General features: G+C 44.2%; 2 protein-coding genes across 16 annotated transcripts in view; both read right to left on the bottom strand.

Moving 5' to 3' along the window:
• The window catches only part of GLT8D1 (glycosyltransferase 8 domain containing 1), a 44,166-nt gene extending 42,662 nt beyond the window's left edge, over positions 1-1,504 (bottom strand). Inside the window, exon 1 of the mRNA XM_043552231.1 lies at positions 1,111-1,504. The gene's annotated coding sequence lies outside the window, so the exon portion shown is untranslated. The remainder of the gene's footprint in view (positions 1-1,110) is intronic.
• A 2,249-nt stretch (positions 1,505-3,753) lies between these two features.
• NEK4 (NIMA related kinase 4) overlaps positions 3,754-16,068 on the bottom strand; it is a 29,930-nt gene continuing 17,615 nt past the window's right edge. For 3 of the 15 annotated variants that reach the window (XR_006292501.1, XR_006292502.1, XM_043552228.1), the window contains one exon: positions 3,754-3,842. Coding sequence is in view for 13 of the 15 variants with exons in the window: in XM_043552228.1 (XP_043408163.1) it covers positions 3,814-3,842 (29 nt within the window). In the remaining 2 variants the exon portion in view is untranslated. Of the gene's footprint in view, positions 3,843-13,782; positions 14,547-15,213; positions 15,693-16,068 lie in introns of those variants that run through there. The other 12 variants (XM_043552221.1, XM_043552230.1, XM_043552224.1 and 9 more) reach the window with 8 other exon arrangements.

Here is a 16,068-nt window from a genome sequence, read left to right as displayed (position 1 = left end):
TATACTCTAATCATGTCTGGAAGGTTCTTTGTAATCATAATGGTAGAAATATTTTTTAAAAATTAAGTTGATGTTCTGAAAAACAATTGTGTGGCAAAAGGTGGATTCTACAACAAATTTCACAGCCACACAATGTAGAGAACCCTGATATAGAGGTAAAAAAACACTTCAATCACTTTACATTTGAAAAACAAAATGAATGTAAAAGTTCGTAAGTATTGTATTTATATATAGGACAGAATAGCACGGGCAGCAGTACAGTCTTCCAGCAGTGTGCCTCATTGACCTTTCACGCCTTCATTTCTCTGCTTAAACTGCAAACAAGGGATCCCACTTATGAATGCAGTTTTATGATAATGGAAGATCTAAACTAGGAACAAAACCGAAAGTGTCAAAACTTTAATTTTGGATGATTTCAGTGTCCAAAGTAATATGGCTCCCACTACTGACACAGGCTGGATTTAAGCCAATGATTCAAGGTTGAAAGATATAACCTATTAGCACCCTAAATCCCCTTTCTGCATTAACATGTGAAAGAAAAGGACTTGATAAACCAGAAGAGATTGCAATTTAAGAAAAATTAAATTGGGGGGGAGGGATAGCTCAGTGGTTTGAGCATTGGCCTGCTAAACCCAGGGTTGTGAGTTCAATCCTTGAGGGGGCCATTTAGGGATCTGGGGCAAAAACTGGGGATTGGTCCTGCTTTGAGCAGGAGATTGGACTAGATGACCTCCTGAGGTCCCTTCCAACCCTGATATTCTATGATTCTATGAAAATTTAAGCCACTGTACCAGCACCTTCAAATTGGTTATAGATTTCCAGTACCAGTAACAGCAGCTGTAAAATACCTGAGCAGATCACCATACTATTATAAATTTTAAAGTGCAGCTATGTGAGAAAAATTGACCATGTAAAAAGGCACTTCACTGACCAAAATTTGCTCCCTGTACACTCACAGAGTCATGTCCACTGACTATAGAGACAAAAGCTTTCAGTATATTTTACTCCTGTTATCTTTGCAGAACTGCCATAACTATGGGAGAGTTATCTTGATTCAATTCTGCTTTCTCAATCACCAGAAGAGAATTAACTAGAATCCTTGTTACTTACAACACATGAGCCAGGAAGAACAGTTTGAGACTTTCAGATTCCAAGCTGATTTTTTTTCCATCCATCTTTTGACTTGCAAACTGAGCTCGAGCTCTGGGACTCTGCAAGGGGCGGGGTAGGGCGGGGGGGCGCAATGATCCCAGAATCTGGGGTCCAGTCCAAGCCAGAATATCTACACCGCAATTTTTAGCCCTGCAAAACTACCCCGGGTCAGCTGACCTGGGCCAACCACAGCCATATCACAGGTGTTTTATTCCAGTGCACAGGTACTCTGAAAGTCAAAAACAAACCTTAAGATGCCATTTTTAGAGTAGCATTTCAGAATATGACCACTCTTGTGAAGGCTGAATTGCAAACGATGATTTACTTGCATTTATCGTTGCAAAATTAGAGAACCACTTGCAGCTGCAAAATAAGGCCCAGTCAGGGTTCCCTCCCCACTCTGAACTCTAGAGTACAGATGTGGGGACCCGCATGAAAGACCCCTAAGCTTATTTCTACCAGCTTAGGTTAAAAACTTCGCCATGGCACAAATCCTTCCTTGTCCTTGGATGGGTACTGCTGCCACCACCAAGTGAGTTAGACAAAGATTCAGGAAAAGGACCACTTGGAATTCCTATTCCCCCAAAATACCCCCTCCCCTCCCCCCAAGCCCTACACTCCCTTCCTGGGAAGGCTTGAGAATAATATACCAACCAAATAGCTAAACCAGATTCTTAAAAAACAGAACATTTATAATAAAGAAAAAAAAGTAAAAGAAGCACCTCTGTAAAATCAGGATGGAAGGTAACTTTACAGGGTAATCAGACTCAAAACACAAAGGATTCCCCTCTCGGCAAAACTTTAAAGTTACAAAAAACAGGGATAAACCTCTCTCTTAGCACAGGGAAAATTCACAAGCGCAAAACAAAAGCTAATCTAATGCGCCTTGCCTTATTTACTTACTCTTTTTGCAATATTGAGACTTGTTTTAGGATGATTTTAGGAGAAAGTCTTAAAACCTGATGCTTCTCTGCTTCCCCAGAGAACACACCAACAAAGACCACAAACAAAGCCCCCGCCTCCCAGATTTGAAAGTATCTTCGTTCCCCATTGGTCCTTTTGGTCAGGTGCCAACCAGATTATTTCTTAACCCTCTACAGGTAAGGCGGAATTCTAGGCTACCCTTAGCTGTATGGTTATGACGGGCCCCAATTCTGTGATGGGATTTCTGCAAGTGACTCCTGCATCTGCACAAAGCCCCAGGTTTTTGAGATGCTGAGTTGAGTCCCATTTAAAGATTAAGCCTTAAAGGTGATCTGCAAAGCTTTACAGCAACTAAATTATTTGGAAGTTTTAAAGTTGTATTTTAAGATATTGAAATCTACAATTTTAGATCTTAAATGGTTATTTAAAACCTTCATAGTGTGGGTCACATATTGATAGATTACCTCGTGAACCACCTTCTCTTTTATTCACAATTACATGGAGCACCTCCCCTCCAACTGTCAAGCAAATAACATCCCTGTAGCAACTACAGCAATTACTTAAATGGAAAAGGGATATTAAAAATGTAATTAATTTTTAGCTGCTTTCATGTGTAACAGAAGAAAGGAGAACAGCCCCATCTAACCAGCCAGCTTCCTGTGCACTGCCAGCAAGTGCTCTGCAAACCACTGGTGGTCCATAGACCACAGTTTATAACCACTATTTTAAAGCATTAACAGAGCTACAGACCTGAAGGAAATTCTTCAAATTTGAATTTCTCTGGTTCATTAGATACTTTTCCATGTAGGATGAGAGTGTCTCTGTATTTCCTATGAAGCTTGAACTCTGATGCAGGGGTTAGGATTGAAGGGTATTCACAGTTCTCTTTAGAATCCATTTTCAGTGTCTGAGTCATTAGCTGTACCAAATCATTCATTTCATTTGTATTGCTTTTTCTAGAAAAGGGGGGGAAAAAATCTAATTCAATGCCAATCTCCATTTTGCAGTCCATGTGGACTTTCCATAATCTTGTGATCTAAGTAGGCCTTGTTATGTAGTCTGTGTTAAATTCTTGTTGCTATGCAGATCCATTGGTTGTGGTAGTAATGCAACAAGGCATAGGAGCTTTTAGCATCATTTCATCTAACCTTTGCACTGAGCAAGTCTTAACAACAAAGTTTAAGAACCTAGCCAGCCACCAACATCCAATCTACATTAGCATTACCACCACTGGAAGTACAATGGAGGAAGATTTTAACAAAGACGCCAAATGTAGACAAGATCCTAGATAAATACTTCAACTGAGCCCACAATGTCAGGAAAACCATGTTAACAACTTTCCAAGTAATAGTTCTCAATGCTTCCTGACACATTAGTTCCTCTCCTTGATGGTGGAAAATCAATTTCCTGGAAAGCATTCATGACAGCACTTGGAGGCACAGCAGCCACACACAAAGAAGTTAAACACAGTAGATAAAGAAGTGTATGTCACAAAAGAGCAATGAACAAAAGGTATCTGATTCTTTTACTGTGTAGCTCTTCATAACCCCACTATGCATCATCCTTAGAAACACATTTCTACACACAGTTTTCCACACCAAGTTAAAGCACAATAAGGTACTTATTTGCAGTGTCAGTGACTACTGAATGTCTGTATGCAAGTAAGAAAACACTTACCCTTCCTTGGAATCTCCATCTGACTTATCTGTGGAGCTTGTGGAAGAGCTTAGCTCATCATCAGACAGACGACGGATTATTTTTTTTTCCTGTTATAGATAAAAAAATTTTTTTTGTAGAATTAGGCATTTTATTGAATCAGTAGTTTGTACTATAAGCACTGATTCTTTGAAGTATGTGACAAAATAAGCTTCAACAAGAACATTTTTACAATTTAACTTTATAAGTAAATACAAGGGGCTTTTAAGCACTAAGTCCAAGAGTCAAAACACGCTAGTTAAAGCACATACACCATCATATACTCATTTAACTAGCATTAAACCTCACCTGTTCTGTTTCAACCTACACTGAATGCTTTGCCAAGTGTGTTACAGAGTCGGACAATTTGTACTATGTTTAGTCTGGGACCATGTGTAATTCCACTGGCAAGTTCATGATAGAAAGGTAAAGCAGGTGTCATTTGATTTTTAAAAATCTACAGAATCATAATTTCAGTGGGGTCACCGCCTGTGGCATGGTGGGGGGGATTCACCCCCTCCCACCCCACTGTCTCCCAGCCACAGGTCCTCCAGTTGGTAGAAATTTTGATAGTACACTGTTGTTGGAAATTGGTCGAGCTGGGTATTATTCAAAATCCCTTTCTCCCACTAATACAATGGTACCAAACACGACAAACCTAGAACAATTATGCAGATACATATTAGAGAAAATATTTAAAATCAACATTTTAAAAATTATACTTTACGACAGGCATATCAAACATGCAGCCCTCACAAAGTTAAACTGTGGCCCTTGACTGGCTACTGTGTTACCAATTAATGCTCAGAACATGATACCCCCTATTAATTTTTTAAAATGTTAGATTACTATAAATGGAAGGAGCGCTTCAAGTTGATTTGCTATCACTGGCAAAAAAAGAGGGTTTACTCGTATTGATCATCAGCTTTGTTTATTATGCCAGAATAGTTGTAATGAGGCATTGTTTAAGATGTCAGCATTCAGCTAGAAATTACTGGAATCCACCCATGAATGGTATGCATACAGTTAAGTATCATTAATTACAATCCCAAAGTAATTATTACAAAATCCTTGTTTCTACTTTGGTCTTGATCATTTTTAGGCATCAATGGGGAGACAAAGAGTACCACCTAGCAGCTGAATCTTTGGAGAATACCACCATGGAGGATGCAGTTAAACGCTTGGTGGTATTGCCAGTTCCCTTCTGTGCACTTAGTTCAGATGAAGGCCTAGGACACGAAAACAAAACACAGAAAGTCCGGGGGGGGGGGGGAGAAAGGTACATAGATGGTGGTCATAAGACAGCATCCAAATGCTCTTTCCTGGATTTTCCTGACAACTCCAGAACATTTAAGCATGGCTAGGATGGACTTCCCCAGAAACAACCAAGCTCCATCTAAACTCATTAGGCGCTGTTATATGCCAAGAAGGGACAATTTTAAAGCTACAAGATGAGCTTATGGCAACCCATTTGCATATGACAGACCAGAGCTCATTAATATCATGACTAAAATCAGTCTTCAGCGATGAGATAGCTAAAGATGTCAGTCCAATGGATACTTTGGGTCATGACTTTTATGAAGCCTTCAAAAATAGCCAAAGAATTATCCAAGGCTCCATTAATCTATGGGCTCCAATCAAGAAGAACAGACTAAAGCTGTGCTCAAATGCAAAGAAGAGAGGCAGAGTGAAGACGGCAGAGACTATTCCAGAGCTGACCACAGGGTCATTGTTCGCTCATCTCCTGGTTATGTCCAGATCTCAGCATATTGTTGATTTACATGAGTGTTTGGGAAAGTACTCTAAAAGTACAATCGATGTTTGAATGTGACGGAACAATGCATGTATGTCAGGTGAAAAGCAAACTAATGCGCATCTGGCATAGTCTTCCTAAAACAGGACCTACAGACAATATGACAACCAGTACCTTATGTCAGCAGACCCCTTTCAGTATAACAATCATAGATGGAATGGCTGAGGTACAAACTCTTGAAAAACCAGAAACTTAACACTTGCTGAGATTTGGCTGAACACTTCATTATGAGGCCAAAGACTAAATATTAGACCTATGATGAAGTCCACCTTGTGTTTGACATATACACAGAGGAATCAATTAAAAACATTACCAGAAAGAAGTGGCTCCATGGCACTGCACCCATCCGATACCACAGTGGTTCTCAAACTGTGGGTAGGGACCCCGAAGTGGGTAGCGACTCCATTTTAATGGGGTCACCAGAGCTGGCTTAGACTTGCTGGGGCCAAAGCCCAAGCCCGAGGGCTTCAGCCCTGTGCGGCAGGGCTCAGGTTACAGGCCTCCTGCCTGGGGCTGAAGCCCTTGGGCTTTGGCCATGCCGGCCGGGGAAGGTGGGGCTTTGGCTTTGCCCGCCCATCCCCCTGGGTGGCGGGACTGGGCAGGCTCAGACTTTGATCCCCCTCTACTGGGGTGCTGTCATAATTTTTGTTGTCAGAAGGGGGTCACGGTGCAAGAAGTTTGAGAACCCCTGTGATACAAAAATCATTGACTCCATGAACATTGCCAATGTCATAATGAAGAAGCTACTGTCTCATACTCACATGAAGTATGAGTTAACCATGTACCCTGCAGAAAGAACACTCATGCGAAGAACTGCTGAAAGACTTTCATCATCATATGGTATAATGAAGCTGCTGCCTCACACTGTTCAGTGGAGTTTCTTCTTAGTTACCATAAGGAAGCTAACACTAAAATTATCTTGCATACCATCAATGCCATGGGGAGAGGTGCTACTGAAATGTGCATTTTGGCATTAGAACAGATGTCCCAGTGCTCTCCGAGAGACACTACCCAAAACTTCCTCAAGATTCTGCTGGGGAACAGGAACACATCTCTGAGGGATATAAAACAATTCTATCACTTGGACCATGAAAAGCCACGGCACAGCAAGATTTCCATGTCCTTTCAGGATATGACACTACCGGATTTGGTTCAGCCTCCGAAGACTCTCTCCTCACTCTGAAGGTCCTTGGAACGGCTGATACAGTCACTGATGAGGTCATAAATGCACTGGAGACATTCATATGCCAAGTTTACCATTTGAAGACCAAACATTATGACACTTTCAGAGCTACATTGGTGGCTGTTTTCCAAGAAACACACAGAGAAAAAATGCCATTGACATGGTGTGCATTTATGCCTCCTACCAAGAGGGCAAATTATCAAGCAATGGAGTGGTTCCAAGATGTTCAAGCACACCCAAAGCTACATTCCCCTGTTGGGCACGGATGAACCTTGGAAGATGGACTGATCACAGCAGTTCTGTGAAATACCATGTGATCCTGAATCATTCAGCTAATCAAATGCTTGTGTGCAAAAACCAGATGCTCACCACCCTGCAAATGTTTGGCCAGCACCCTGCCTTGTACAGAGATGTGCCAATGTGGCACAGAAGACAGTCAGCGTGACAGTGGGTCATTGGTGCCCTAGACAGAGAGGACGCTGATGACGACGACTTCAATGAATAGATGTTTTCAGTCCTACGTGTCAAGGCTAACTTCCCTAGGATCAACAAAGGTCAATGTCTTTTTAATTAAGCAATGCATCCCTGTGTTAAAGTATAATTTTAAAAAAGTTGATTTTTAAATATTTTCTCAAATATATATCTACTTAATTGTTCTAGGTTTGTCATGCTTGTTACCACCGTGTTTGTGGGAGAAAGGGCTTTTGAATGATATCCAACTCAACCCACCTCCAATGACACTATACTATCAACATTTCCACCCACCAGAGAACCTGGACCAGGAAGCCGGGGGAGGGAGTAGAGAGTACCTCTGCCATAGTGCAAAGGGTGACACCACTGAAATTGACTTTGTAGATTTTTATTAATCAAATGACACCTCCAGTCACAATAAAAATTGCCCCACCCGGTCCTCTGGGTAAGCACCAGCATTGTATATTGCTAACCGCCTTTATGTGCATTGGAAAGTATCTTGGGAAGGGTTGAAGGTGTGACTGTGGAGTAAAAAATTCCTTTGCGGGTTACAAAGGCCGAAGAGGGAGAAAGGGAGAAAGAAACAGGATAACTCGATGATCCAGCCAGGCCTGAAGATAAGGAACAAAACTGCCACCCAAGGCCAGCGCACACAAACAAGCTCTCTGCTGCCAAACAGCCAGAAGCCTGTATCCCAGCCCCAGCCAGCCGTGAGAAAAAGAGAAGTGAGCCAGACAGAACTGAAGGGGTTGCAAAACTAACAAGATTGTGAAGGCCAGTGAATGGGAACACAACAGGCTCGCGACCCTGAAACCAGTGTGTTTTGGGGAAGCCGCGGAAGCCACGGAAGGCCGGTTTGGACTGATACAAAGAGCACGGGGGATGGGGGTCCCTGGACGAAATGCCCCCAGAAGAACCCAGGGCTTAAAACCCTCCCGAGAGCTGAAGCAAGTCGGAGATTTACAGCAGACCCTAAACGACCTGTGCACAGGGCAGAACTCTCGTTTACCCTTCCCCCTCTTCTTACATTACACCCAGGTTTGGCCAGCCTTGGGTTGTGCATGTGTAAGTATAAAAGTGGATTAGGGCTTGGACACTAATGCTTTCTTCCTCCCTCTGAGTGACATGGGGTGCACCCAACACTCACCGCTGTTATTTGGTTAATAAAGCTTTAAACTTAAGTCACTTGTTATGCTCCTTCATCACCTCCCTAAAAATCCTGCAGCCTCAGTCTGATCACCTGAAGCCCCAGGCAGATTGATAACATAAATCTGTCACACTCCCTTACTTCTCCATCACTAACTTGCCCATGGAATGAGATTTTTCTACATTACGTTCATTATGTTGGTCAACTCTGTTAATGACTTACTAATGACTACAGTATTTTAAAGAAACATTGTTCTTAGACTACAATGTATCAGTCTTTGTAAAAATAAATTGTAAATTTATAAATACTTTAAAATCTATTTTTCTATTTACTCTCCAATGTCCCCAAAAATTTTCCATGGTGCTTCAAACCACTCTCCATTTGGCCCTCTCAAATTTTGTGTGTTCAATCCTGAGGACAGCATGCAAAAAACTGCATATCACTAGCATATAATAAATATAATTTATATGTACTAAAATGTCCTTGATTTGTGTGCACAGATGGGGTTTTTGTTGCATGTAGATGTTATTTGCACACACAATAGCATGCAAAAAGACTGTCCCTGCAAATGGTTGGGGTGAGGAGAGTTACATGAACAAACAGAAGCCACACTATGAAAGTCTGGCACTTAAGTAGGGTATGTCTACACTACGAAATTAGGTCGAATTTATAGAAGTTGATTTTTTAGAAAGCAGTTCTATATAGTCGATTGTGTGTGTCCCCACTAAGCGCATTAAGTCGGCGGAGTGCGTCCACAGTACCGAGGCTAGCGTCGACTTTCGGAACATTGCACTGTGGGTAGCTATCCCACAGTTCTCGCAGTCTCCGCCGCCCACTGAAATTCTGGGTTGAGCTCCCTATACCTGATGGGGCAAAAACATTGTCGCGGGTGGTTTTGGGTACGTTTGTCAGTCACCCCTCCCTCCGTGAAAGCAACAGCAGACAATCGTTTCATGCCTTTTTTCCATGCGGGCGCCATACTGCTTTCAGCAGACGGTGCAGTAGGTCTGCAAACTGTTGTCATCGAACAACCACTTCCACTGCCACTCTGCTCTCCTGGTGCTATGAATCCACCTCACAGGTCCTCTATATGACCGTCATCATCCACTGCTTCCGCTGCCACTCTGCTCTCCTGGTGGTCTCGCAGGTCCTCAATATGACCGTTGTCATCCGCCACTTCCACTGCAACTCTGCTCGGCTGCTCGTCTCGCCATACCACGGCGAATGTGCAGCCCACTCAGCTGTTGTGTCCTGGCAGCAGATGGTGCAGTAGGTCTGCAAAACTGGTCATCCAACCACCGGTTCCCCTGCAACTCTGCTCTCCTGCAGACGCCATACCACGGCAAGCATGGAGCCCGCTCAGATCACCGTGGCAGTTATGAGCATTGTAAACACCTCGCGCATTATCATGCAGTATATGCAGAACCAGAACCTGCAAAAGCAGGCAAGGAGGCAACAGCAGCGCAGGGACCAGAGTGATGAGGTCAGGGACACAGACTTCTCTCAAAGCACGGGCCCCAGCAGTTTGGCCATCCTAGTGGCAATGGGGCAGGGTCATACCATGGAATGCCGATTCTCGGCCCAGGAAACAAGCACAGACTAGTGGGACTGCACAGTGTTGCGGGTTGGGATGAGCCTCACCTCAGTCCCTGGAAAAATCATGGAGCAGGTCCTCAAGGAATCAATTCTGAAGCACTTACAGGAGAGGAAAGTGATCAGCAACAGTCAGCATGGATTCACCAAGGACAAGTCATGCCTGACTAATCTAATTGCCTTCTATGACGAGGTAACTGGCTCTGTGGATGAGGGGAAAGCAGTGGACATGTTGTTCCTTGACTTTAGCAAAGCTTTTGACACGGTCTCCCACAGTATTCTTGCCAGCAAGTTAAAGAAGTATGGACTGGATGAATGGACTATAAGGTGGATAGAAAGCAGGCTAGATTGTCGGACTCAACGGATAGCGATCAACGGCTCCATGTCTAGTTGGCAGCCGGTATCAAGTGGAGTGCCCCAAGGATCGGTCCTGGGGCCAGTTTTGTTCAATATCTTCATTAATGATCTGGAGGATGGTGTGGATTGCACCCTCAGCAAGTTTGCAGATGACACTACACTGGGAGGAGAGATAGATACGCTGGAGGGTAGGGATAGGATACAGAGGGCCCTAGACAAATTAGAGGATTGGGCCAAAAGAAACCTGATGAGGTTCAACAAGGACAAGTGCAGAATCCTGCACTTAGGACGGAAGAATCCCATGCACCGCTACAGACTAGGGACCGAATGGCTAGGCAGCAGTTCTGCAGAAAAAGACCTAGGGGTTACAGTGGACGAGAAGCTGGATATGAGTCAACAGTGTACCCTTGTTGCCAAGAAGGCCAATGGCATTTTGGGATGTATAAGTAGGGGCATTGCCAGCAGATCGAGGGACGTGATCGTTCCCCTCTATTCGATATTGGTGAGGCCTCATCTGGAGTACTGTGTCCAGTTTTGGGCCACACACTACAAGAAGGATGTGGAAAAATTGGAAAACGTCCAGCGGAAGGCAACAAAAATGATTAGGGGACTGGAACACATGACTTATGAGGAGAGGCTGAGGGAACCGGGATTGTTTAGTCTGCAGACGAGAAGAATGAGGTGGGATTTGATAGCTGCTTTCAACTACCTGAAAGGGGGTTCCAAAGAGGATGGATCTAGACTGTTCTCAGTGGTACCAGATGACAGAACGAGGAGTAATGGTCTCAAGTTGCAGTGGGAGAGGTTTAGGTTGGATATTAGGAAAAACGTTTTCCCTAGAAGGGTGGTGAAGCACTGGAATGCGTTACCTAGGGAGGTAGTGGAATCTCCTTCCTTAGAAGTTTTTAAGGTCAGGCTTGACAAAGCCCTGGCTGGGATGATTTAGTTGGGGATTGGTCCTGCTTTGAGCAGGGGGGTTGGACTAGATGACCTCCTGAGGTCCCTTCCAAGCCTGATATTCTATATGATTCTATGATTCCCAGTGACTGTGTAACTTTTGCATGCGTAAGGGCACTTTCATGGAACTTTGTGACTTGCTTTCCCCTGCCCTGAAGCACATGAATACCAAGATGAGAACAGCCCTCACAGTTCACAAGCAAGTGGCGATAGCCCTCTGGAAGCTTGCAACGCCAGACAGCTACCGGTCAGTCAGGCATCAATTTGCAATGGGCAAATCTACTGTGGGGGCTGCTGTGATCCAAGTAGCCAACGCAATCACTGAGCTGCTGCTATCAAGGGTAGTGACTCTGGGAAATGTGCAGGTTATAGTGGATGGCTTTGCTACAATGGGATTCCCTAACTCTGGTGGGGCGATAGACGGAATGCATATCCCTCCCTATCTTGGGTCTGGAGCACCAAGGCAGCCAGTACACAAACCGAAAGGGGTACTTTTCAATGGTGCTGCAAGCACTAGTGGATGACAAGGGACGTTTCACCAACATCAATGTGGGATGGCCGAGAAAGGTACATGACGCTTGCATCTTGAGGATCTCTGGTATGTTTCAACAGCTGCAGGAAGGGACTTACTTCCCAGACCAGAAAATAACCGTTGGGGATGTTGAAATGCCTATAGTTATCCCTGGGGACCCAGCCTACCCCTTAATGCCATGGCTCATGAAGCTATACACAGGCAACCTGGATAGTAATCAGGAGCTGTTCAACTATAGGCTGAGCAAGTGCAGAATGGTGGTAGAATGTGCATTTGGATGTTTAAAAGCGCGCTGATGCAGTTTACTGACTCGGTTAGACCTCAGCGAAACCAATATTCCCATTGTTATTATTGCTTGCTGTGTGCTCCACAATAGCTGTGAGAGCAAGGGGGAGATGTTTATGGCGAGGTGGAAAGTTGAGGCAAATCGCCTGGCCACTGATTACACACAGCCAGACACCAGGGTGGCTAGAAAAACAGCAGGGCGCGCTGCACATCAGAGAAGCTTTGAAAGCCAGTTTCATGGCTGACCAGGCTACGGTGTGACAGTTCTGTTTGTTTCTCCTTGATGAAAACCCGCCCCCTTGGTTCACTCTACTTCACTGTAAGCCAACCGCCCTCCCCTCCCCCCCTTTGATCACCGCTTGAAGAGGCAATAAAGTCATTGTTGTTTCAAATTCATGCATTCTTTATTAATTCGTCACACAAATAGGGGGATAACTGTCAAGGTAGCCCGGGAGGGATAGGGGAGGAGGGAAGGACAAGGCCACACTGCACTTCAAAACTTATTGAATGCCAGCCTTCTGTTGCTTGGGCAGTCCTCTATGGTGGAGTGGTTGGGTGCCCAGAGCACCTCCCCCCATGTTCTTGGGCATCTGGGTGAGGAGGCTATGGAACTTGGAGAGGAGGGTGGTTGATTACACAGGGGCTGCAGTGGCGGTCTGTGCCTTTCCTGCACCTCAACCATATGCTGGAGCATATCAGTTTGATCCTCCAGTAGCCTCAGCATTGCATCATGCCTCCTCTCATCATGCTGCCGCCACCTCTTCTGTTGTTCCAGCCATCTATCCTCTCGCGCGTTCCTCCCGTCCTCATGTTCATTTTATGCTTTCCTGGACCCTGTCTGCCTCCATGCATTCTGCTGGGCTCTTTCAGTGCAGGAGGACTGCATGAGCTCAGAGAACATTTCATCACAAGTGCGTTTTTTTCGCCTTCTTATCTGTGCTAGCCTCTGGGACGGAGATGCTAGTAGCAGTGTTGAAATATTTGCAGCTGCGGGAGGGGGAAAAAAAAGGGGAGAGTAAAATTGAAAAAGACACACTGGCCATTTAAAAGGAGGGGCTGATGTTTTCAGGTTAACATGCAGCACAAACCCAACTAACCCCCCCCCCCCCACACACACACACATACACACCCCTAATTCTCTGGGATGATCGCTTCACCCCTCCCCCCATCGCGCGGCTAACAGCAGGGATGATTTATTTTCAGACACAGGCAAACAGCCCAGCAGGAACGGCCACCTCTGAATGTCCCCTTAATAAAATTCCCCTATTTCAACCAGGTGACCATGAATGATATCACTCTCCTGAGGATAACACAGAGAGATAAAGAACAGATGTTGCTTGAATGCCAGCAAACACCGGGACCACACGCTGCCATGCTCTCTTATGCAATGGATTCTAGACTATGTGCTACTGGCCTGGCGTGGTAAAGTGTCCTACCATGGAGGATGCAGTAAGGCTGCCCTCCCCAGAAACCTTCTGCAAAGCCTTTGGGAGTACCTCCAGGAGAACTTCATTGAGATGTCCCTGGAGGATTTCCACTCCATCCCCAGACACGTTAACAGACTTTTCCAGTAGCTGTACTGGCCGTGAATGCATCCCAAGTCTTCAGGGCAAATAATCATTAAACACGCTTGCTTTTAAACCATGTATTATATTTACAAAAGGTACACTCACCACAGGTGACTTCTCCGCCTTCAAGGTCCGGGAGTCTGGGTTGGGAGGGTATTGGTTCCAGGGTGATAAACAGTTCCTGGCTGTCGGGGAGAATGGTTTCTCCACTTGCCTGGTGTGTGCTATCTTCCTCGTCCCACAAATCCTCATCCCTGTTGCGTGAGACTCCCTTGCAGAAGTCCACGTACAGGTGTGGGGTAGTTGTAGGGGCACCCCCTAGAATTGCATGCACCTCATCATTGAAGCAGTATGTCTGGGGCTCTGATCCCGAGCAGGCGTTTGCCTCTGTGGTTTTTTGGTAGGCTTGCCCGAGCTCCTTAAGTTTCATGTGGTACTGCTGTGGGTCCCTGTTATAGCCTCTGTCCTTCATGCCCCTGGAGATTTTTTCAAATATTTTGGCATTTAGTCTTTTCGAATGAGTTCTGACAGCACAGATTCATCTCCTCATACACCAATCAGATCCAGTACCTCCTGTTCGGTCCATGCTGGAGCTCTTTTGCAAATCTGGGACTCCATGGTCACCTCTGCTGATGAGATGTGCACGGTCACCTGTGCTGATCAGTTTGGCATGGTGGCCAAACAGGAAATGAAATTCAAAAGTTTGCAGGGCTTTTCCTGTCTCTCTGGCCAGTGCATCCGAGTTCAGAGTGCTGTCCAGAGTGGTCACAATGGAGCACTCTGGGATAGCTTCCGGAGGCCAATACTGTCGAATTGCATCCACACTACCCCAAATTCGACCCTGCGATGTCGATTTCAGGGCTAATCCCCTTGTCAGGGAAGAGTACAGAAATCAATTTTAAGAGCCCATTAAGTCGACAAAAATGGCTTCATTGTGTGGATGGGTGCAGGGTTAAATTGATTTAACGCTGCTAAATTCGACCTAAACTCGTAGCGTAGGCCAGGGCTAAGTTGGACCTCTTTCAAGTCCATATTTAGAAGTGTACCTTTAAAGAAACTTCTACTTTGTGTACTAAAATACATTTATGATCTTACTAAAGATATATATGAATTATGCAATGAAGATGTTAATGAAAAATCAATCATTTCCATTGTAAAGTTTTGAGAATTTGATTTAACAATTACTACTTTTGTCAGCATATAACTTTATGCACTAGCCAATAGGACTACAAATTGAGAAGTAATCATCAAACCCCAGTAGACAAACAGTATTAAGTATTCCAAGTAACCAACTGGCCTGAAACGGATTATTGGGGGATTGTTTTATTGATATTTGATTTTCAGTGTGCCCACTCAAATGGCAGTTTTCTCATTAAAAAAAAAATTATATATATTTACTAGTTCTCTTCACTTGTGTATTTTTTTTGTTTTTTCTTTTCATAGCATCGGTTCCATAACATTTGTTTTAAGCAAATTTAGCAGATAAGCCAATCAGACTACATGAATGAACAAACCTCAGGGTATTTTTCAACTCACAGCAAGTGAAATTATTTATCCATAGTCAAAATATAGCTCAGGAAGTGGCAGGCTGAGCTATCCACCCAGTAAGCCATAACTATACTTCAGAGAGGCTAACTGATTCATTCAATTCTTTGCTTCTGCTGAGTGAATTGACCTGAATTGGAAACTGATCTTACCAAATATAAAAGCTGAGTTAAAAGTTGAGTTATTGGTGTTTATTGTACCCAATGCCTTTTGCAGCAACAGCTTCAGAATAGCCATGCATTCTTATTGGCCAGGAGGTTCCTCTACAGCATGTTATATTTTGTAATACACTTTTTTTTTTTATTTTTCTACTCAAATTTGGTCTGCATTTAAATATTTCAAAAGCAGATGACCCCAGTTTACCTGAGAAATACTGGGATCTGACGAGGACTGAGTAACTGTAATAAGATTTTCCACAAGTGATTTTGCTTCAACTACCGCACTATGTGATGCTCGTCTTGCCGCAGGCACTAGAAGGATGACATAAGAACATAAGAACAGCCATACTGGGTCAGACCAAAGGTCCATCAAGCCCAGTATCCTGTCCTCTGACAGTGGCCAATGGCAGGTGCCCCAAAGGGAATGAACAGACAGGTTATCATCAAGTGATCCATGCCCTGTAACCCAATCCCAGCTTCTGGCAAACAGAGGCTAGGGACACCATTCCTGCCCATCCTGGCTAATAGCTATTGATGGACCTATCTAGCTTCCTTTTTGAACCCTGTTATAGTATTGGCCTTCACACCACCCTCTGGCAAGGAGTTCCAGAGGTTGACAGTGTGTTGCATGAAAAAATACTTTGTTTTAAACCTGCTACCTATTAATTTCATTTGGTGGCCCCTTGTT

The sequence above is a fragment of the Chelonia mydas genome, chromosome 7, assembly GCF_015237465.2.
Source record: "Chelonia mydas isolate rCheMyd1 chromosome 7, rCheMyd1.pri.v2, whole genome shotgun sequence".
Taxonomy (NCBI): Eukaryota; Metazoa; Chordata; order Testudines; family Cheloniidae; genus Chelonia; species Chelonia mydas.
This window is presented reverse-complemented; position numbering and strand designations above follow the sequence as displayed.